The sequence below is a fragment of the Cynocephalus volans genome, chromosome 4, assembly GCF_027409185.1.
Source record: "Cynocephalus volans isolate mCynVol1 chromosome 4, mCynVol1.pri, whole genome shotgun sequence".
Taxonomy (NCBI): Eukaryota; Metazoa; Chordata; class Mammalia; order Dermoptera; family Cynocephalidae; genus Cynocephalus; species Cynocephalus volans.
This window is the reverse complement of record NC_084463.1, coordinates 6,862,819-6,885,868: the sequence shown is the minus strand read 5'-3', so window position 1 is coordinate 6,885,868 and position 23,050 is coordinate 6,862,819. Positions and strand designations below refer to the sequence as shown.

General features: G+C 38.6%; 1 protein-coding gene and 1 pseudogene across 1 annotated transcript; both read left to right on the top strand.

Moving 5' to 3' along the window:
- The first annotated feature begins 2,368 nt into the window (after positions 1-2,368).
- LOC134374938 (olfactory receptor 8B8-like) lies at positions 2,369-5,611 on the top strand (annotated as a pseudogene).
- Positions 5,612-21,324: 15,713 nt separating this feature from the next.
- LOC134375465 (small ribosomal subunit protein eS24-like) lies at positions 21,325-21,736 on the top strand. The gene has a single exon (XM_063093908.1). The coding sequence runs from the start codon at positions 21,347-21,349 to the stop codon at positions 21,665-21,667; it is 321 nt and encodes a 106-aa protein (XP_062949978.1). The 5' UTR covers positions 21,325-21,346; the 3' UTR covers positions 21,668-21,736.
- Positions 21,737-23,050: the final 1,314 nt, after the last annotated feature.

The following is a 23,050-nucleotide window of genomic DNA, read 5'->3' as shown; positions in this document are numbered from 1 at the left end:
TTTTTAGTATTTTGGTGAATAACCAGTCTATCTGGAGTGAGGTTGAAAGGGACCTTAGCCAGAGAACTGCCATCTTTGGGATAACTAAGACCAAACAGAAAATTTCAGTGAGTCATTAACTTAGGAAGTGATAATCATCTATTTCTAGAGATTAGCAGAAGAATTGAGAAACTGATTGTATGGCTAAAACTGCCCCAGGGATGAAATCATGCCCCAAAGGATCCTTCTCAAAAGTTTATTTCTGTTCATTTCCCATTACACCTTCTTATGTTGATTTACTTTAGATGTTGTGCACCTAAAATTAGGAATTGAGACTAAGTTTTCTGTTTTTCTTACCTTTCCCAATCAACTGCAAAGAAAGGAATTCCAAGAGAAAGGCAAAGCACCTTAGCTGATTATTAGCTCACTTTCTTGCTTAAAGAAAAATTGCATCCACGTTAGTTAGAGGTATGAGTCAGGCGTTTTTATGTTCCAGTGATGCTTGATTGAAGTTACAGTCATTGAGCTCTCCCTAGGAGATGAGGACTCCTGAGGTAATATCAAGGGTTTGAAGCTGACCAGTCCATCAATTACAGACTCCATGGTGCCAACGCACCCGGTCCATCGTGGGACCCTGACATCTGAATCTGCTGATCCGGTGACCAGCCTCCCTCTCTGTCTGCAGGACAAACCTTTACCTCACCTTCCCACCTCTTCCCCTTTACAAACCCCAGAACAAGCATAAGAAGGCAGGATGATTTCAGCCTGGTCACCTCCCAGATTATGGTTATCTGAATAAAGCTTCCAATGCTACCACCAACTTTTAGACTTTTGGGTCATTTGTTTAGTGTGAGAGGGCAAGCCTAGCCTGTTGACAGTAACAAGGCGATCTCATTGTGGTTTTGAATTGTAATTTCCTGATGATTAGTGACGTTGAGCATTTTTTCATATGCTCATACCGTACCATTTTAGTTTCTATAGCTTCATAGAGGTCAGGTAATGAGATGCCTTCAGCTTTGTTCTTTTTGTTCAAATTGCTTTGTCTATTTGGGGTGTGCTGTGGTTCCATACAAATTTTAGAATTGTTTTTTTCTATTTCTGTGAAAAAAGTTCATTAGTATTTTCATAGGGATTGTTTTGAATCTCTAGATCACTGTGTGTAGCGTAGACATTTTAATGACATTAATTCTTTGAACCCGTGAACTTGGGGGTGTCTACTATCTTGTGTGTTCATCTCTTTCTTCAGTGTTTCGTAGTTTTTATTGTCGACATCATTCACATCTTTAGTTTATTCCCAGGCATTTCGTTTATTTACTGCGCTATTTAAAAGGAATTACTGGTAGGTGGGAGCGAAGCCAGTGGGAGACCCTGCCTCACCTGTGGAGGTGAGAAAGGGGCGGTCTTCCTAACTAGTCCTCCCCGCCCCGTGCTGGGGTCTCCACGGTGCCCTGCCGTCCCCACCTCTCCCGCAGAGCCGGGCTCCACTCCGCCTGGAAGCGGGGAGCTCGGACGTCTCCTGGGCTCGGGCCGGGCCGGCGGGCGCATGCAGGCTCCTCCGTCCGAGTGCGGGACGAGCGCGCGGGACCGGGCGGCTGAGGCGGACCCAGGAGGTAGGGCCGCGGCGAGGGCAGTAGTGTCCGGCCGAGGCGAAGGGAGGCGCGGGGTGCCTCGGGAGGGTCCGGGTGTCCGGGGCGGGGCGGCGGGTGCTGGGGCCGGATAAGGGGAGGCGGTGGGGCGTGACCCCGGGGACTGGCGGGCCGGGGGCTGCGAGTGTGGCGGGGCGGGGCGGCGGTGATGCCGGCGCAGGCCGAGAGACCCGGCGCCCTCCTCCGGGCAGGAGGAGCCTGGCGCTGGCCGCCATGTCTGCCCCGGGCTGCCGCGGCGGCGGGTGCTGGGGCCGGATAAGGGGAGGCGGCGGGGCGTGACCCCGGGGCCTGGCGGGCCGGGGGCTGCGAGTGTGGCGGGGCGGGGCGGGGCGGCAGGAGACTCAGGGGCGGGGAGCGCCGGGAGCCCAGCAGGACGGGTGGTGGCAGGACAGCCCGCCTCGCCGGTCACTGGGCAGCGGCCGCGCGGCAGCGCGTGTGGGGGACGGCGCCTTCCCAGACAGCCCAGGAGAGCCCCTTGCAGTCCACTCCCTGAGGCTCCGCGCCTGCGGGTCCTCCTTGCCGGCCGCTGCGCCCGTCTCCCCCCGGGAATTTTCTCAGGGGGTCATTGCATTTCTGGGAGGCCCCACCACCACCCCCCTTTTTCATTTTGGCTGAAAGCCATTGCCCAGGCGGCTAAGGTGGGGTAAGTGGGGCTGTCGGGGTGTCCACCCACACCCCCAGGACAATGTAACCGGGGTTTCTGGGCTGTGGGAAACTCTGCCTCAGACTGGGACGGGTAATGGATGGCGCAGGGATCTAATTCTCAGTGCTTTGTAGTGATGCAAGTGAGAGACAGTCATCTCAAATCCAGGTGGTGGTATCAGAGCGGTGATATATGGGGCAAGTCTGTATATATTATGTATATTCAAATAGACATATTTGTATATTCAAATAGACATATTTGACTGTGTAAAGTTTTAAAACTTTTGTTTGGCAAAAGATACCTTAAGCAATCAGTGGACTAATAGTGGATTAGGACGAATTATGTAGCTTCAATGCAGGTAACGTATAGAAGATTAGTATTCACTGTATTCCTCAGTTGGTCAGGAAAAGAGAAAACAACCGCAATAGAAATGGGGAAAGGACATAAATAGGTAAGTCAGAAAAGCAATTTCAGAAGGTTTACAAATTTGTGAAAAGATGCTCAAGCTCAGTAATAGACAGGAGAATGCAATTTAAAGTAACTGTGATACATCACTTTACACTTATCAGACTGTCACAGCTATAAACACCAATACCACTTCGGTTGGGAAAAGAAAAGAAACTTGCATACATTGCCCATGGGGATGTGATTATAGCTTTTACAAAAATAATAAACTGAAATACATTCTGTGAATTTATCTCACTGAAATAAAAGTACTGGTATATCAAGGTGTATTCACATGTTGATTATTTCAGCATTGTTTTTGGTGGTTAAAAACTGGTAAAATAACGAATTTATTAACATGGAGTGGTTGGGTAACATATCTACAACACAGAATATTGGAGATATTTCAACAAAGTATTTTTAAATGACAAAAGAAAGAGGTAAATAAAATAAATACTGTGTAAGTCAAGTGTAAAGCCCCTATAAATGTATTTGGTTATGTGAGTAAGTAGTAAAATATGAGAAGGTGTGTGCTAGGTTATAAGCATGAATAACTGGGGATGATGAGTTTGAAGAGAACTGAAGAAAGAAGGGGAGTGCTGAGCAAAAGAGGAAAAGGAAGTGATTTGTTTTAAAAAATATAAGGTATTATGCATCATATGATCATATATGTCATATTGTAATACATGTGTGGGAGGATGTGTATGTACATGTAATATTTTGAGAGGTATTTTAAATGTCATTAGCTATGTGTGAACAATTTTATCTAATCAAAGAAGAACTGGGAGAAATAGAAGTGAAGGGAAAATTTCTACCTTCTCTGCCCTGAGGAATGTACAATCCCTGATGTGAAAATCTGAGTTGAATATTGTCTCCAAAGACACCAGGGTCAAAGCATCTTCATGAGTGTATAAACTTTCTTAAATCTGTCTTTCCTAAAAGATTTGAGTGATGGAGAGGGTCCTGGGAAAGCCTGTGTATCAAATCCCCAAGACCTTGAAGCTCAAAATAAAATAATTTACACGATGCTACATGTTATTTTGTTGGAAATAAAAGAACTGTTTGGATTCCTTTTTTTTTAGTTTAATGATCACTGCCTGGCAAATTCATAATTGAAAACTATGATATTTATTTGACTGATTCTCTGAGTGAGTCAAAGACAGATTTATAAATGTGCTGAGCCTCTGCACAAAAGGAGGGTTTTAGTTCAGAACTAACCTTCTGCAGCAGCAAAGCTATTTCTCTTTGGAGAACAAAGGTGGAGGAAAAAACACAAGGCCGGTTCTGATGCCTCTAGGCAGAAGGAGGATGAGCATTGAATCTTTATGTTTTTATGTCCTTCCATCGACTCTTTCTCTTTCTGCAGTTCCAACCCTGAGTTACAGATAATTAAATGGTCTGTGCAGGAGAAAAGTAGACATCAAAAGTACTGCTGAGATGATTCGGTTTGTAGTGCCTCCATTCTTTCTGCTCCTTACAGAATTTCCTGTGAAAGAGACCAAGGTTCTATTGCTGACAGTAACTTTCTTGCTGTATGTACTTCGGAAGCCAAAGGACCTCTGTGCGTCTCTGTTTCCCTAATTCTGCTATGAACATGATGCTCATGGTCTCCACCCTACACTGCATCCAGAATGGGCTGGTGGTCAGCACCGGTAGCCTGACCATGGCTTATAAAGTTTGACAAACATAAAGTGGAATAAATGTTAGTGACACATTGAGTCAGAGAAAAGATGAGAAATCCCTGCATTTCCTCCCCTGGACAAATTTCTCCCATATGCTTTCATTATGCTGATGCCTCCCATGCACCTGTCTTTATCATATGAGCAGTGCCAGATCCAGTTTTCTATCAGATAGTTAAACCTCAGCAGAGCCTTTGGCTTCTTGGCTTCAGAAGGGATTGGGCATGGCATTGCATGGTAAATCTGGGTTCTGTCTCAAATATGACTGTACTGTCCTATCTTTCAGATCCCACTGGAAGAGAATGAACATTGGAAACAGTTCCTTCACTTAGTTTACTCTTGTGTATCTAACAGAATATTCAGGGATCCAGCTCCCTCTCTTCTTCCTCTACCTAGGAATCCATGTAGTCACTGTGGTAGGAAACCTGGGTTGGTTTTTCTAACTGGACTGGATTCTAACCTTCACACTACCATGTACTACTTCCTCTTTAAATTATCCTTTATTGATCTTCTGTTATTACTCCATAACTGTGGGTAAACTTTGTATCAAAGATGAACACCATCTCCTATGCAGTATGCATGACTTAGCTCTTTTTCTACTGCTTCTTTGTCAGTGCAGAGTGCTGTGTGTTGACAGTGATGGCCTATGATCGCTATGTGGCCATCTGTAAGCCCCTGCTATATATGGTCACCATGTCTCCTCAGGTATGTTCTCTGCTGACTGTGATTGTGTATGTGGGGGCATTTATAGGTGCCTGGGCCCACGCAGGGTGCATGATGAGGCTGACCTTCTGTTAGGCTAGCACCATCAACCATTACATGTGTGACATCCTTCCCCTCCTGGAGCTCTCTTGCACCAGAACTCTCATCAATGAAATGATGGTTTTGGTGTTGTGGGCTTTGACGGTGGTGTGCTCAGCCTCACCATTATTGTCTCTTACACTTCATCCTCTCCAGCATCCTACATATTCACTCCACTGAAGGAAGGTCCAAAGCCTTCAGCACTTGTAGCTCACATGCAGTTGTTGTTTCTGTTTTTTTTAAGTCAAGGGTGTCCATGTCCCCCACCCTTAGCCTGTTTGTGTATGGACCAGGGGAAAGTGTGCACAGTGTTCTGTACCATTGTGGTACCCATGCTCAATCCTCTGATCTACAGCTTCAGGAACAAGGAAGTTAAGGTTGCCCTGAGAAAAAGGTTGAGTAGAAAAACATTTTTTTGAACTAGGAGCAGTACTAATTGTCAGAAGACAATATGGTTTTCCCTTTAAATTGTCCCCTCCCTCCCACAACACCCCAGAGGTTTTTCATACAGACAGAAGTGAGATATAACAGAAAGATCAATGAATTTGGGATCAAAAAGCCTGGATTGAAAGCTTTGGAAAATAAAGACGTCATTATAGTTTTATAGGGTAACTGGAAAGAATAAGTTAATGTAAATTAAAGTGTGTATTGGGGCCAAATAGTTGTGAGATTTATTCCCTCCTTTTCTCTTTTCCTTCTTTGATTCCTTCCTTCCTCTCTCTCTTCTCCTCCAATGTTTTCCGCTTATATTTTAGAGGGAATTTTCATACTCTTTTCAAATAAATTTACTAGTTTATTACAGATTATAGTCATCTGATTTTGGAAAGAATCCCTTCATCTATAACTTTAGATAGAGTTTGCATCTGAACTTCAGACCTACATATTTCACTGCCTAGCATCTCCATTCGAGTTCTCCGTAGGCATCTGAACTCAATGTGTGACAATTAACCTTATCATGGCAGCACCTCCAACCCCACTGAACTCTTTCTTCTTCCTGCGATCACCGTCATAGTGAACAGTACCATCACCTGTCTAACTGCTCAAACCCAAGAGGGGTGTCTTCCTTGATTCCTCTCCCTTTACTCATCACTGCTCACCCCTGCTTTGCAGTACTCAGTGCTGCTGTTACAGAGAACCCCTGTAATTTCCCCTTTTGACTCATTTCTCCTAGTATTACCTGATGAGATGGCTGTGCCTCCTCTGTACCTGCCTTCCTTGTATGAGCAGAGCACTGTCCAGCTGTGAACCCCTGCAGTTTCCCAAATACAACACATTCTTTTTCCCTGAACACTTGTCCACAAGTTCTTCCCTCAGCCTAGAACACTCTCTCATATCCTCTTCTTTGCCTTGCTCAGCCTATCCATCCTTCAGGTATGAGATTACCCAGAACCTCTGCAAAGTCTTTCCTGAACAGAAAGACAAAGTTAGACAAACTTGGGGTATATTCTCATAGCATTCTATGCCTACCCTGTTGTGGTACAGGTCCCACTGTATCAAAATTTATTTTCTCCTTAAAATCTCCCCCTCTAAGTCTATTAGCAGAAGCTGTATCTTGTTTGATATTGTATCTCTATTACCTAAAACAGATTTGAGTCCCTGACGTAGAACAAGCACTTAATATTACATTTATAATCTGATTTTACTTACTTAATTATAAGAAAACTCTAAGAAACTTATTTGCAGGATAATTTTTGTTTAATATAAGGCAGTATTTTATATAAGAATGACATATCCAGCATGGCTTTTCAAACATAGTAGAAGAATAACTCGATAATTTATACAGTGTGTATGGGATTTCCCTTGTTTTCTTCTGGCTACCATCTCTGTAGATACATTTTGTTTATTGAACAGTGCTGCTTCCTAAATGGTTAAAATATATTTGCCTTTCCACATCACTCTTGTTAGCTGTTCCTCTCCCTCTTTTTTTTTTCTTCTATGTTAATGTTCAGATATCAGCTGAAGAGAAACCCTGCTTCACTTATCCTGCCAATTCTAGCTGCTCCTGTTGTATGTTTTACAGACTAGCATAAAATAAGGGCCTCAATAATAGCAGTTCTCACGTTTTTGTTTAATTGCCTGATTAGTTATCTGTCTTCTCTACTAGACGATGAAGACTTTCAGGATAAACACCATGTGTGTTTTATTCACTATTATATCAACAGTGCTTAGCCTGGCTTCTGGCCCTTAGTAAAGACTCAATAAATGTTGGTGGAATATTTATTTATTTCTCCTATATGTACACTTGTTATGACTTTAAGTTTTGACTTGAAAAGAGGACATGTTTGGGTAGAAGAGTGACCCAAAGAATTGCTGCCACTTCTGTGTCATGGAATGATTTTTGTAATAATCTACTTTCATTAGGATTTTTTCTATCTTCTCTTAAAGCATGGTGATGGAAAACAAAGCTTTATTTATTTTTATCTGGGTTGTTGTGTGTATTCAGGAGTCAGCAGTGGAAGATGTGAGTTGGGCAGACTTCTAGAGTAGAGCAGGTGAGCTCACAGCCTCTGCTGTTGGACTACCTGGGAGTTTGGATCTCTCATTTGCTAATTAAGTAGTCATTAAAAAAAAATTACCCAACTTTTCTGGATGTCAGTTTTTTCATCTCTAAAATGAAAATAGTAATACTGTGTCCTTCAAAAGATTTTATGAAGATTTCTATCCACTTGCTTGGTATTCAAGCTACAGTAAATGGGATGTAGTTCTGAATATGCAGCTGTGTTACAGTGTCATTTTTCTTTCTGAACCTCAGATTAAGAGCTTGCAAAATCAGAGGTTTGGCTGGATTATGCCCAGCATTCCACCCACTTTTAAAATCTTATGATAATTTTGTCTCAATTTTTTCATTTATGCAATAATAGGATTGGGCTGGATCAACAATTCACAACCTGGATATGTGTCAGTCACTTACAAAACATTTAAAATTATGATCCCCCATTTCCATCTTAGATCTACTCAAACAGAACATATTTGTGAGCAGGGCTCACGTATCTGTACTTTTAAAACGTTTTTCAAACTATTATGACATTACTGTTTGGATGACTGGTGATTTAGGACTTTCCCACAACATTCAATGAGTTTACCACTATCTATTGACAGAGGGATATGTGGAAGATACTATAAATGTTGCTGAAAAGGTGTTTTCCTGGTGTCAAAAAGTTGATGAACTATTTCAAGAAGGAAAGAGGTGTCAGCACTGTTAAATACTGTAGAGACTAGGGGAGGTAAGCATCAGGTTATGTGCCTCATGTTGGAAATCCGCAAACTGAGTGAGAGAAATTGTATGAAAGTGGTAGAAGCAGAGATCTGATTAAAATTGACTAGAAAGTGGAAGAGAATGAGGAGGCAGAAAAATATGCATAGCTTACTTATTCATCATATATTAGAATAACAGATCAGTGGAAAAACATAGAAATCTGGAAATAATTCCAAGTTCAAGTAAGAATTTGGCACACAATGTTAAAACAATGTATTTGCTATTTAGAAAAAAGTACAGGTAGATAATTACATTATTTCACATACCAAAATTAATTTCATGGTATTAAGCATTAATATTTAACAAATTTATCTATAAAGGAGCTAAGGAAAATATATGTGAATATTCATGTAACCTCAGCATGAAGGTAGAAGAAACCACAAGAAAAAGCTTTTATTTAAAAAGCCCTATGGTGAATAACTTTTTAGATACAATGATAACAAATAAAAGTCATTAACTTTCACTTACTACCCTATGGTGAAATAGATATTTTGACGGGCTTATTTGTAACAAAATAATTAGATCCTGCATTAAACATAATATTCATTAAATTGTTGTGTGCGCAGGATATACAGAGAATTACCAAGAAGAATAAAAAGGAGGAAGGAGGAAAGAAGGAAGAAAGGAAAGAAGAAATGAAGAAGGAAGAAGGGAAGAAAGAAGGAAAAGAAGGGAGAGTGGGAGGCAGAGAAAAAGAAAGGAAGGAAGAAAGAAAAGAAGAAAGTTAAAAAAACTTAAAAAAATAAATTACTGAAACTGGAGTAGTGATCTGTGAGTACACACGTAAGGTCTCATCTGCAGGTGGAAAATTATAACAGCCATGAAGGCCAGCAACAAAGTCAGGGGCCTTAAAAGAAAAAAATCCAGGCCTCCAAATTAAACCTGGGACGTTAGAAGTAGGAGTGGGGGGTCCCAAGGTGATAGTGCCCTAGCTTTTTGAAAACAAAACAAAAACCAAAAATGAACAACTATAAATACTCTCTACAGGAAAGTGTTGTTAGAATCCTATGTTAGGTCTCTAGGTTTTCCAAAGCGTAAGATAAACCATATATAATTTTATAATCAAAGATCACCAAATTTATAATAGGGATGGGGGATGAGGAACAACCTCCAGAGTGTAATCAGAAAGATCAAATAAAAGATTTAGATCTTCATGGATTTTAGATGCTTGAAGAATGAGGGTACTTTAAAAAGTTCATGGTAAGATTGCATTATCTTTCAATTCTATTTTTCTACAAACTTTTTGAAGTACCCTCATATTTGGTATATAATATATAAATGTGTTATAAATATTATAGAAAAATAATGATAAATAAAATGATTAAGGAATCAGCAGATAGAGTCCTACATGAGCAAGCCATAAGAGACTACAAAAAATTCAAAATAGAGCTTTTAGAAATACATTTGCTGGAATAAAATAATCTAAATTCAGAATAGACACAGATTACAAGAGGATCTGAAAAATTTCTTAAAATGCAGCACAGAGACAGTAAAAGATGAAAAATATGAAAGAAGCTAAGGATTGTGGGATATGGAATAATTAGGTCTCATACATGTCTACCTAGAGTCCTAAGACAAGAGAATAGAGAAATGATGAGAGAGATTACTTGAAACGAATGCTTAACATTTTCCAAGATCAGTGAAAGATATGAATCCACAGACACAGACTAGTGTGGCTGGAGCAGAGTTAGTGAGGGAAGAGTGACAGGTACAAGGTCTGAAAGGTAACGAGGAGAGGTGAAGATCATGCCAGGGATACAGGAAGCATAACATATATGAAGCAGAACAAATAAAAATAAACCCATTTCCAGACACATTATTAATAGTAAGTGCTATTGAACAAAAAAGACCAAGAAAATAATCTAAAATGGACAGAGAGAAGAGAAGGATCACTCTGAAATGAATGACAAAGTGACAAAGGCCCCTAAGAACAAATCAGAAGACAGTGAAATAATTTACTCATTCATTTATTCATTCATTTATATGACAACTGTTTATTTCTACTCCTCATCGTGTTTTAGCCACTATAAATATGCCCTCATGTAGCTAATGTGAGCAAAATGAACCAAATACATGGTATCATAGGAGGTGGTAATCATGGGAAAAATGAAACAGATGAGCATAGAAAATGTTGGGGGTACATCTTTAAGTTGGGTGGTCAGAGAAGGTCTTGCGAAGTTGTTTTCAGAACAGAAACTTGCAGATGGCGAGGAGGTAAGCCATATAGACATCTGGGTGAAGAATATTCTAGAAAGGAGAATCAGTAGATGCAAAGGTGCTGAGGAATAGAAGTGGTGCCTGAGCAGTTAGAGAAACAACAGGAAGACCATGTGAGTGGAGCAGTGTAAGGAGAGAGAAAATAGGTAAAGAAAAAAAGACGTAAGCAAGGAGATTACAGCTTTTACCAAGTGAGATGTGGAGTCGCTGGAGGGTTTTGGGCATAGGAGTGACATCATTTGACTTACATTATAACAGGATCATTCTGGCTAGTGTGTGTTGTGGTAAAGGTGAAAGTAGCGAGAACTATTTTGAGGCTATCGTAACAATGCAGGTAAAAGATAATGAGAGATTGAACCAGGATTGCAATAGAGGTGGTGAGAATCAGTTGTATAAGGATAGATTTGAAGGTAGAGGTCACAGGATTTGCTATTGATTGGATCTGGTCTAAAAGAGAAAGAAGGGGCCGCTGGTGATGATACAGTTTTTGGCTTGACCCCCTGAGAGGACTGAAGTTTTATTAATTCAAATGGAAAAACATAGCAGGAGGAGCAGATTTTGGGGGCAAGATCAGAATACCAGTATAGGACATGGAGTGTTTGAGATAGTTGTTGGGATAAAAGCAGACATCTTGAGGAGGAACTTGGATGTAATAGTACAAAACTTAGAGGGAAGGTTAGGCCAGAGATACAAATTTGAGAGTCAACAACATGTTGAGTTTCATGGCCTTAAGACTGAAGGAAATCACCAAAGTGAAGCTTATATGAAGAGGTCCGAGAGTTGAGTCCTGGGACACTACGACACTGGGAGAAGCTGATGAGCCAGCACAGGAGACTGAGAGTTAGATGGAAAGCGGAGAGCTTGAAGGGTCCCGAAAACCAAGAAAGAAAGTATTTGAAGAAGTGATTAACAGTGCCAGCTGTCCCTGAGCGTAGAGTGGGATGATGACCAGAAACAGATGGATTTAGCAAGGTCACAAATGTTGCTGATGTCTTTGATCATATTTTCAAAGTGCTGAAAGAAAACAAGTATCAAAATTCAGAAGTTTGTACTTGGCACAACTATCTTCCATGGACAAGGGTGAAATACTGACAGTTTTGAATAGACAAAAACCAAAAATCCAGTTTTTCACTACAGACTTACACTAGAGGGATTTCTAAAGTGAGCCTTTCAGGAAAAATAAAAGTCATCAAAAAGGACAGTCTGAATTATGAGCAAGAAAATTGACAAATGTGTAATTAATCTAAGCAACAATTGTCTGCTTCATATGCTCATATTCTTTCTACTAGTAGAATCAAATACAAGTATTTGTTGTAGTTAGAACTAAAATGCTGTATAACACCGACACGCATGTTAGAATAGGGGTGTCAGAATTAGCGTTTTAAGTTTTAAGTTTCTTTGGCTTTTCAAGATTGGGATAAAATCATTAACTTTGGGCTTTAAGTGTGCATGGTAAAAATATATGAGTAACTGCTAAAAGAAGATGAATAGGAAGTAACTCTACCAAGTGTGAAGAGTAGGGATAAGAAATGGAGAAAATAAACAAAAACAAAAAATTCAATGTGAAAAAGGCAACACAGGGACAATAGACAGCAAACATTAAAATGATAAGCAAAAAATCTAATATGTCAGTAATCCTAATAAATCTAATTGGGATAAACACACTTCAAAAGATGGAGATTATCAGTTTGTATAATAATAAAATTTTATTTTATATATGCTGTCTATAAGAGACTCATCTAATAAGCACTTGAGAAAGTTAAAAGTAAAATCATAGAAAAGGGATATACCAGCAAAACAATAACCTAAAGAAAGATTTAATAGCTATATTAATTTTAGGTATAATAGTTTTTGAGATGAAAATTAATATTAGGGATAGAAAGGATCACTACATAATGATAAAAGACTCAATTGACCATGAAGATACAGTTCTTACATTTTATTCACCAAATTAAAATAAAATCTTGTAAAGTACAGTTCTATAGGAAAACATTTTTATATTCACCCTCTTGTGGGTGCTTTCAACATTTCTATATCATTTTTTTTTTTGACTAGAAAAGATGTAATAAAGATATAGAAGATTTGAACAACAAAGGTAATAAGCTGATTACTGAATATGTATAAAATCCTGCTTCATTCTATTAAAGAGTAAACAGTATCTTAATACTTTATGTATGCTTGAGAAAATGTTTATTCTTTGTTTGTGTAGTATACCAAGAAGCAATTTTAATATATTCCAGAGTCATTATTATAGGGTGTGTTCTCTAATCATAATGAAATCATATTAAAAGTCAATTACAAAAAACAAGCACCCTCTTCTACATTTAGAAATTTAAAAATTAAGAATGCTTGTAAATGAAGTATGGGGTTGAAGAGAAGGAATAATAATGGATATATTTCACATCAAAATTTATGGGATGAAGAAGAGGTAGTGCTTAGACAGAAATGACAACCTGAAATGCTTAAATTGCAAAAGTAAAAAGCGTTAAAATGTGTAAATTGGAAAAATAATAAAAAATAAGATAAAGGAAAAATAGAGGTAAAAATAAGAGCAGAAATTATTGATATAGAAAACATACGGGGCTGGCCTGTGGCTCACTTGGGAGAGCGTGGTGCTGATAACACCAAGTCAAGGGTTAAGATACCCTTACCGGTCATCTTAAAAAAAAAAAGAAAAGAAAAGAAAACATATAATTACACATGCATTAGAAATTAAACATTTAAGAAAATATTATGACTAACTTTAAGACGCAAATACAAAAATAAGATTAAATAGAAAAATTTGTAGGAAAATATGATTTACAAAATTACACTCAAAAAAGAAGTAGAAGACGTAAAGAATTCCTTGAAATCACATCCATTAAATAAGTTAAATCAGTATTTAAAAATCTCATAAATAAACCACTCTGACCCAGATGGCTTTGTTAGGATTCTGACAAAATGTCAAGGGCGATCATTCCAACTTTAAACAAAGTCATCCAGAGACAGAAAAGAGGGAATACTTTTCACCTTTAAAAGCAACATAATTTTGAAAATAAAGCCAGACAAGTAAAAATTGAGAAATGAATCTCATCAATGATGGTAGATGCAAAAATTCCTTTAAAAATAAACCAATGAGTAAAGCAAACCTAAATTAGTTATATTTCTCAAGTGCAAAGAGCTTAATGACAGAAAATCTAGTAATGTCATTTATCACAATTACTTAAAACATAATTTTATTAATATTGTCCATTCATCATAAAAACATTGAGCTGTCTAGGAATAGAAGGAAATATCCCTAATTTGTTGAAGGGATATCTACCAAAAACTTACAGGGACATCCTTTTTAACATGTAAGAAGAAATGCCCTTGAAAGTTGGGAACGAGATGAGGATATCTACTATCACTGCTGTTATTCAGAATTGTCCTGGCGGTGTCAGCCTGAGGATGAGGATGACGATGATGGTATTGATGATGATAAAATGCTGATGGAACCCTTACTGTATGTCAGGCATTAATGAATTTCCTCCTCACAACTTTTGTATGTGGTAGTATCATTATCATCCTCCTTTTCACAGGAGAAAAGGGTGGCACCATCATGTCCATGTGCTGTGGACTGAATTTTTCTGGCTCCACTAAATTCATATGTTGAAATCCTCACCCCAAATGTGAAGGTAAATAAGATGGAGCCTTTGGGAAGTGATTAAATAATGTTGTGGAGCCCTCCTGAATGGAATTACTGCCCTTATATAAAGACAGAAGAGATTTTTGCTTTCTCTTTCTACTCTCCTCCATGTGAAGACACAACCAGAAATGCCACTTGCAAATGAGCAAGTGTGCTCTCACCAGAAACCAGACCTGCTGGTGCACAGGTCTTGGACTGCTCAGCCTCCAGAACTATGAGAAATAAATTTTTGTTGTAAACTTTTTTTTTTTTTTTTTGAGACTTAAAAGCTCTCCAGCCTAGGGTATTTTGTTATAGCAACGTGAATTGTTTAAAATACCATGGTTAAGGTGTGCAGTCAGATTTGAACCCACACTATCTGTCTTCAGAGTCCCTCTTTTTTTTACTACTTTGCAATTCCAGCAAAGCACAGAAGGAGAAAAATAAAGCAATGCATTTAACACATCTAAAATAAAACTATTAAAAATATGAGAATATATTAAACAGAAAATTCTGTGTAGTGTTGACCTCTGGGCAGAACTAGAGGGATAAGAGAGTATAAAAGAACCAGAGATTCATTGATATTTGGTTATATTTTAGTTCTGAACATGGATGGTGGTTTCAAGATTTTTATTTCCTTACCACGCTTTACAATTTACATTTAGCTTATGTAGGCATTTAAAATGTCTAATTTTAAAAAGTAAAAAGAATTACAATCTGGTGTAAAATTAGAAGAATATTTACAAAATATGAGCCCAAACAAGTATTCATACAAATTCTTATAAATCAGTAAGAGATCAATGTTCTCAGTGTATAAATTGGCAAGTTATAATAATTCTGTAAGGCAAAATTATGTTAGACAAAAGCATAAATGGTTAACAAATATATGAAAAAACATTCAACATTAGTAATAGGAATCATAAGTTAAAACAATAGTGAAATATTTTCTTTTATCAGATTGGCAAAAATCAGAAAAATAATTCCACAGTGTTGGCTAGGATGATAGACAAGAGGCATTCTTGTATACTAGTGGTAGAAATAAAAGATAAAAGTTATTTGGATGAGAATTGTATTATAAAGATCTAAGCATGTTCATTCCCTTGACCTAGCAATTAAGCAATAGGATTTTATTCTAAGGAGGTAATCGGAGATTTTCCCAGAGATTTACTTACTACAAGTCGGAAAACTTAAAGAGTGCCATTTAGAAACTACTTTCTTTAAATATGCAACCTAGAAAGTTATTCTGGTGTTACCAGAGGAGAGGGTCTGGGGAGGTCAGATACCTGACTTCAACACTGTCCCCCATCAGGTTCTTGACTGCCGCAGATTTCAAGAGCAGAATCAAAGTGGAAAGTGAAAGCAAGTTTAATGCAAAGAGTAGGGAATACATTCTTCACAGGCAAACTGTGGTCTGGTTTGAGAGTGAGCAGAAGCCACTTTTGTCCTGGATTCCACTTTTTATAGCTGGCTATCTGTACATATTCATGCTATCTATGACTATTCTACTGAAGCGGTGGCTTGGGGTTATGTAACTCTTGCCTTGTGCATGCTGTGTTTGTTTTTTTTGATGCCTGAGCAGTGGTCAAATTTGAGCATGTACACCCAGTATACTTAAAATATACTTGGCACTCTCTGGAGCCTACAGTGGAAGGTCATTCAAGGGCAAACTCCTTTTTATGGCGCATGCTTCACCACTGAAACTGGTTAAAGCTTGCTTCCTGCAGTCTCTATCTTCCTGTGTTGTGCTGAAGATAGGTGCAGCCAATGGAATACTACGCTGCTATAAAAAAGAATGAAATACTGCCATTTGTAACAACATGAATGGATCTAGAAAAAATTATATTAAGTGAAACGAGTCAGGCACAGAAAGAGAAATATCACATGTTCTCACTTATTTGTGGGAGCTAAAAATAAATAAATAAATACGCAAATAAACCGGGGGAGGGGGAGGGAAGAAGACACAACAATAACAATTCCTTGAAGTGGTTAGGACAAGCGAACAGATATGAGGTTGTTGGGAGGGAGCGGGGAGAGGGACGGAGGAGCGAGGTTTTGGTAATGGGCCACAATAATCAACCATGTTGTATATTTATAAAATAAAATAAGAAAAGAAAATAAGTGCAACATGCAACAGTAACTCTCTTCTAGCTCAGGGCCTAGAGAAGGGGCCTGAGACCTTGGGGAATGAATAGTTGGAGACTCAGAGGAGCAGCGTGAGATCCAGGCTCTAGGAAACTGAGCACTCCTATCTCACAGGCACTTCATTTTTAATTGACTTCCAATGATCAAAATAACAAAACATAACTCTGTACTCATGAAATTCACTGTTGAAATTAATGATTTTTGATTATTAATAGACATTTAAAATCTATTTACATAGGATTTATATTTTAGAAAGTCTTTTTTTTTTTACTGTGGAAATTTCGTCAAGTTTTCATGGGTCTGGGGATACAGAAACCATTTCACATTACTGGAGAAAAATAAAAGCAGAAAAACAGAGGGAGGTTGTTTTTAATATTTATTTGAGAGCTATAAATGACCCACCTCTCTTTTTCTCCTCATTTCTCTTGGTCTATTTAGGATACAGTGGCAAAATAAGTGAAATATGATTAATTTGCAGGCAAGTAATTTGACTCTTTTTCCCTTTATTTCTTAATTATTATAGTAATTGAGTGTAAAAATGTATGAAAAGGAATCATGGTGTTAGGTTTGGGTGTGTTCTGGACACTTAAAAAGTTAAAATGTATAAATTATAATACACACTATTGTTCCTCTTAGTATTATTTTAATTGTGAAAATAGAGAACCATTATAAATGCTCAATAGGCAATTAATTAAACAATGTGGTAGAAACATTCAATTATAAACTGTGTAGGCTTTAAAATTTATGTTATACAAAATATCAACATGAAAAACTATGCATATACTATGTACATTGGTTGGTGAAAAAAGAATATTGTAAACATTATGTTAAATCTGATTCCAGTTTTCAAAATGTATTTTATATGTGTATGTGCTTGCATACATACATAGAAAATGTACACACGTACATACACACACGAATTTGCATATTCTTGAAAAAATCTGCAGTTTTTCATGAGTCTGAGGATGCCAAGTATAGTATTTTCACTTCATATTATTTTTCTATTTTCCACAAAGGACATATATTAATTTTAGAAACAGAAAAGAGTCTCTAAGAAGATACTGCAAACTATAAAACTCCCAGAAGATAATATAGGAAAAAATCTATATGACATTGGGTGTGGGGATGACTTTTTGGATACAACAAAAGCCCAGTCTATGAAATAAATACTTGGTATGTTGGGCCTTATTAAAATTACACTTCCCACCCAACTTTGCTGTGAACCTGAAACTGCTCTAAAAATAACATCTGTTAAAAACAACAACAAAAGAAGGAAAGACACAGGGCAGATCCTAAGGAACAAGGAGTAGAACTAGATGAATGTTATTTGAATGGCTATAATTGAACATGTTTGTAAACTGAGAGGAAAGAGCCTGTAGAGAAAGAGAGTCTGAGTCTAGGTAATGAGAAGGGAGTATTTACTGAGCCACATTCCCTGGAAGCATGGAGATCAGAGGCAGAGGCTGGATTATCCTTGGACAGGAGGGTGAGATCTTTCTTACTATTTTCAGTACTTTCATATTCTCTTTCTCCATCAAATAAGAGATTGCCATCTGCTGGTAGTAGTGACAGAGACTGAGTGTGGAGCCTCAGGACAGAGAGGAAGGTTTAAGATAATCCTTAGTGGATGCTGAGCCTGACAGCAGGTTTGAATGGAGGCCTAGCTTAGGTCAGAGTCTTTGTGGGCACAGAGTTGTAATGCCCCGCCGCGTGGGTGAATGTCTAGGAAACTTACAGCCGATTCGGTTATGTCATACGAAAACATCAGAAGGACAAGAAGCAATGGAATTGATGATATGAAAGAGGACCTTCCAGAGAAATTAGGACGGGAAAGGCAGGCAGGCAGAGGCAAGAGACTGCAGCTAGGACTGTATCTCTGCCTACCTTGGGTCCCATTCACATGCTAATAATACAACTCAGCGAAAATGCGTTTTGGACGTGTTTCATAAAATGAAGCTTAGTTTTTCTAAGTTATTCCACTTATATAATTTTACATGTTGTGTGATTTGGTGGGCAGTGATGTGTACTAATTACTGGTTCTATTTAATACATAGTGTTTATATTAAATTCAGTTTGTACACTTTAAGACTTTACTTAACCATGAGTTTTAATCACCTCTGAATCTCTCTCTCTCTCTCTCACACACACACACACACACACATGCACACGTATATCATATACATGTCTCTCATAACAATGCATTCCTAGTAATTAAGTCTGCAAGAGGAACTTTTATTTTGTGAGATGTGTCATTATTAAAGGTTTTGTGTTTGATAAAAATAAAATCCAAATGTTTTATAAGCAATATGCCATAAAATAAAATACATAACTATTATTCAATTTCACAACGATGCCAGTTTTAAACATTATGCTCCAAGACCTAAAGCAAACTCAGTACACAATAGACATCAGTGTACAATGAACTATATTTAAAGCACTTAATGTGTAGCTTATCTTGTGTCATAACTGGTCTTTTTGTGTGATAGGACACTGGTACTTCAGAGCAGCATTAACACTTGATGCGCATATATTCTAAAACTTAACATTCTAATATCATTTTAAAGTCAATGAGAATAGGGCCGGCCTGTGCCTCACTCGGGAGAGTGTGGTGCTGATAACACCAAGGCCACGGGTTCGGATCCCATGTAGGGATGGCCGGTTAGCTCACTGGGTAAGCGTGGTGCTGACAACACCAAGTCAAGGGTTAAGATCCCCTTACCGGTCATCTTTAAAAAAAAAAAACAAAAAAAGTCTACATAATGGAATACTACTCAGCTATAAAAACGAATGAAATACTGCCATTTGCAACAACATGGATGGACCTTGAGAGAATTATATTAAGTGAAACAAGTCAGGCACAGAAAGAGAAATATCACATGTTCTCACTTATTGGTGGGAGCTAAAAATAAATAAATAGATTCACACACACACACACACACACACACAAAACCAGGGGGTGGAAGAAGACATAACAACTACAATTCCTTGAAGTTGATATGACAATCAAACAGAAAGGACATTGTTGGGTGGGAGAGAGGAGAGGGAGGAGGGAGGGAGATTTCGGTAATGGGCCACAATAATCAACCACATTGTATATCGACAAAATAAAATTTTTTTTTAAAAGTTAATGAGAATAGAGAACTGGAAAAAGGGGTCAAGAAACCAGGGAGGGGTGAGAGAAGGGTATTCTATACAATGGAAAAAGTTCTGGATGATCCAAACTCAAAGTCCAACTGTGCCCCTTAGTAGTTGTGTGGACTTGTGAGTCATTCCATTTCTCTGAGTCACATTACCATCATTTATAGCATGAGATTCTGTAACATGGCAGCCACATTTCTCAATAAAAGATAATAACTTGTCATTCACTTGAATTCATTAGTCTCTTATGATCTAAGTAACTGTGTCTTTAGCTCTTTTTCGTGTACCAACAAAAATAACACATTGAGCCTGCAAACTGAGGGACAGATCCTGAAATCTTGTTCACTAAGAGTTCTCCACTGTGAAGCCTCTTGAAGCCCTTGCTTTCACCCCATGTTAGTTAATGACCCTTTCAGAGAGCAAAAGTGACAGAGATGCTGGAAGAATTCACTAGGGAAAATAATAATTTCAAAAGTGATTTCTTGTTAGGAAGTAGAAAATACAGAAGTTCTTACACTAGTTTCATTTGAATATTAGAATCAGCATTTTTTTTTTTTTTAACAATTTGACTTTGATTCCTTTGAGATGAAATCTCTTTGGAAACTGAGATGGAAAGTAAATTATCCCTACATCTTGCATCATTTAGAGATGAGCACTCAAAAATTCCCAAAGAAAACAAACAAAAAAAGAAAACCTTTAATAAATTCATAAGGTATTCATCTATAGGACACAAAGAGGACTTATCCTGTGGGATCCATTTTATTATTTTACTGAGGAATTACAGATTCCCCATTGTACGCAAGGGGGCTGCGAATAAGCATTGGGACTAATTAGGCTAACTGCAGCTTGTGAGGGAATTCTAAACCAGTTATACAATGAAAGGTTGGGTATTAGAGAACATACTCCTCTTTCATGCCCTCCTTCCCCTCATGTTTTTAATCCTGTTATTGCCTGATGGATGTTTCATAGTTAAAATTGATCATATCTTTCCCCCTTAGTTTGTGAACCCGAACTGTAACAAAATGCAACCAGGATGCATACTAGTTATTTTGGGAATTTTATAGGTATGAATCTCTACCCTACATAAAATAAAAAAAGAATATTTGAGCCAAAGAGATAGACATGGCGATAATTAAACTAAGTTTACAAATCAAGATTCAGAGCAAAATATATGCATAAATTAGCATCATGAAATATATTCATTTATTCAATCAAAAATAATTACTCAGCCTTTTTTGCTATGTATCACTATGTAACACTATCTCAGTGTTCTAGATACTGCCATGAAAAGGTAAATAAAGAAGATATATGGTCCTAGTCTTCTTACCAGCTACTCAGTGGTTCTCAATATTTTCAGTGCTCTGCCCCCTAAAATGTTTTTAATTCTTCTGTATGTACCCAGAAGACAAGAAAATGTGGAATTCAAATTTTTGCGATCTTTATTATATAAACAATAGATTTACTGAATATGTATTTCAAACTGCATGTGTTTTATAGGTAACAAATGCCAATCCATCTATGTAGTTAGGAACAACATCTTGTAAGAGTGTATTTTATTTATCTTGTAACAGTTATTATCATTGGTTTGTTTTCCTTGTTTTCAGTATGCAATACAGTGCTCTACAAATGTTTGCTAACTCACTGATTGAATAAATGAATGTTATAGATTCCTTTAAGACTGGAGCAAAGCCAAAAGAGTTTGAAAAAAGCAATAAATAGCTCTTTTCCTCCTTGACTTCCTGAGCGTAGGCCGCCATCATGAATGACACAGTAACTATCCGGACCAGGAAGTTCATGACCAACAGACTACTTCAGAGGAAACAAATGGTCATTGATGTTCTTCACCCTGGGAAGGCAACAGTACCTAAGACAGAAATTCGGGAAAAACTAGCCAAAATGTACAAGACCACACCAGATGTCATCTTTGTGTTTGGATTCAGAACACATTTTGGTGGTGGCAAGACAACTGGCTTTGGCATGATTTACGATTCCTTGGATTATGCAAAGAAAAATGAACCTAAACACAGACTCGCAAGACATGGCTTGTATGAGAAGAAAAAGACCTCAAGAAAACAGTGAAAGGAACGCAAGAACAGAATGAAGAAAGTCAGGGGGACTGCAAAGGCCAATGTTGGTGCTGGCAAAAAGTGAGCTGGAGATTGGATAACAGAAGGAGTAAAGATTCTGCAATGACTTCATCTGTGATAATTTTGTGACATTTTCACAAGAGGACTAATAAATTGTAAAAAATCAAAAAAAAAAGCAATAAATAAAATACTGTCATTGTTGGGAAAATGGAACAATTTGGTCAAGCTCCCCTCACCTTAGAGCCAGTTCAGGGTGATTTGGTAAATATTATGTGGGTGGAGTGAGTGCGCCCACATGGTGCCACTTTGGCTGGTGTTTTACTGCCTTGGGCGCCCTCCCTGCATGGCCATGTTTTTTCCAGACCTGTAGCTTCCAAGGACTGTGTGGCCAGTTGCCTTGCTTATAGACCTGCGTGAGGGGGTCTGGTGGCCCAGCCTGGCATGGAGGGGTCTGGTGACCCAGCCTGGCATGTGAAGTGTTTGTGACCCAGTCTGTGAATGGGCTTGAGGGGTCTGGGAGCTCCAGACCCAGCTCTAGCTCAACCATCGGCCCAGCTGGTGCAGGATTTCTGGCAGATAAAAGAGTCGTGACAATTAGTGTGGTTGCCTGGCTTTACGATTGGCGTCACAAACAGGATTAGGAGCTAGACAATGGGCACTGTAAGCAGGAATCGTGACATCAGCCTTAGCCTCACAGTAGCCCTTGTCGTAGCCAGACAAATTAGTGTAGTCAGCAGGGTTACGCCACATTTGGCATAGCCTGCGACAGGACTCTGAGCTGATACAGGAGCTGAAAGCCCTTGGGAGAAGGAGAAAATGTGGCTATTTGTGAATATGCTGTGCCCTATGGCCACCTTTCTGTTGACCAGGACCTGGTTGCTGCACACTGTACTGCAAGGCAGTGTAGACCAGGTACTATGGCCGAAAACCCCTTGGGAGGGGGAGAAAATGTGGCTGTCTTTGAGTGTGTAGTGCCTGGTGGCCACTTTTCTGCTGACCGGAGCCTGGCTGCTGCTTACTGTGCTGCAAGTTGATCAAGATTTGAAGCGGAAAGCAGAGTTGTTGGTGGATAATGTGCAGCTACTGGCAGATTCAAGGCAGAAAGCAGATGTGGCTTGACTTTCTTGCAGCAAGGGTTGATAAAAAGAGAATTGACTGGCAACCAAATGCAGTCCTATTTGCCTTGTAGCAGCAATTGCACCCTGAACAGCGTTTCACCAAACGTCGGGAAATAGGTAGCAAGGTATGCTCAGTGGATTTAAAGGACTTTTTGGTTGCTCCCAAGGAGGCAGATGAACTGTTCCATTCTGATTAGGGAGAAGGCCAAGGTACTCATCTTTTGGGACAGGTGAGGACTGGAGGCATCATGTTGAAT

Bases quoted from the DNA above. Each gene is read 5' to 3' on its own strand.
- LOC134375465 (XM_063093908.1), top strand. From the start codon at position 21,347: ATGAATGACACAGTAACTATCCGGACCAGGAAGTTCATGACCAACAGA.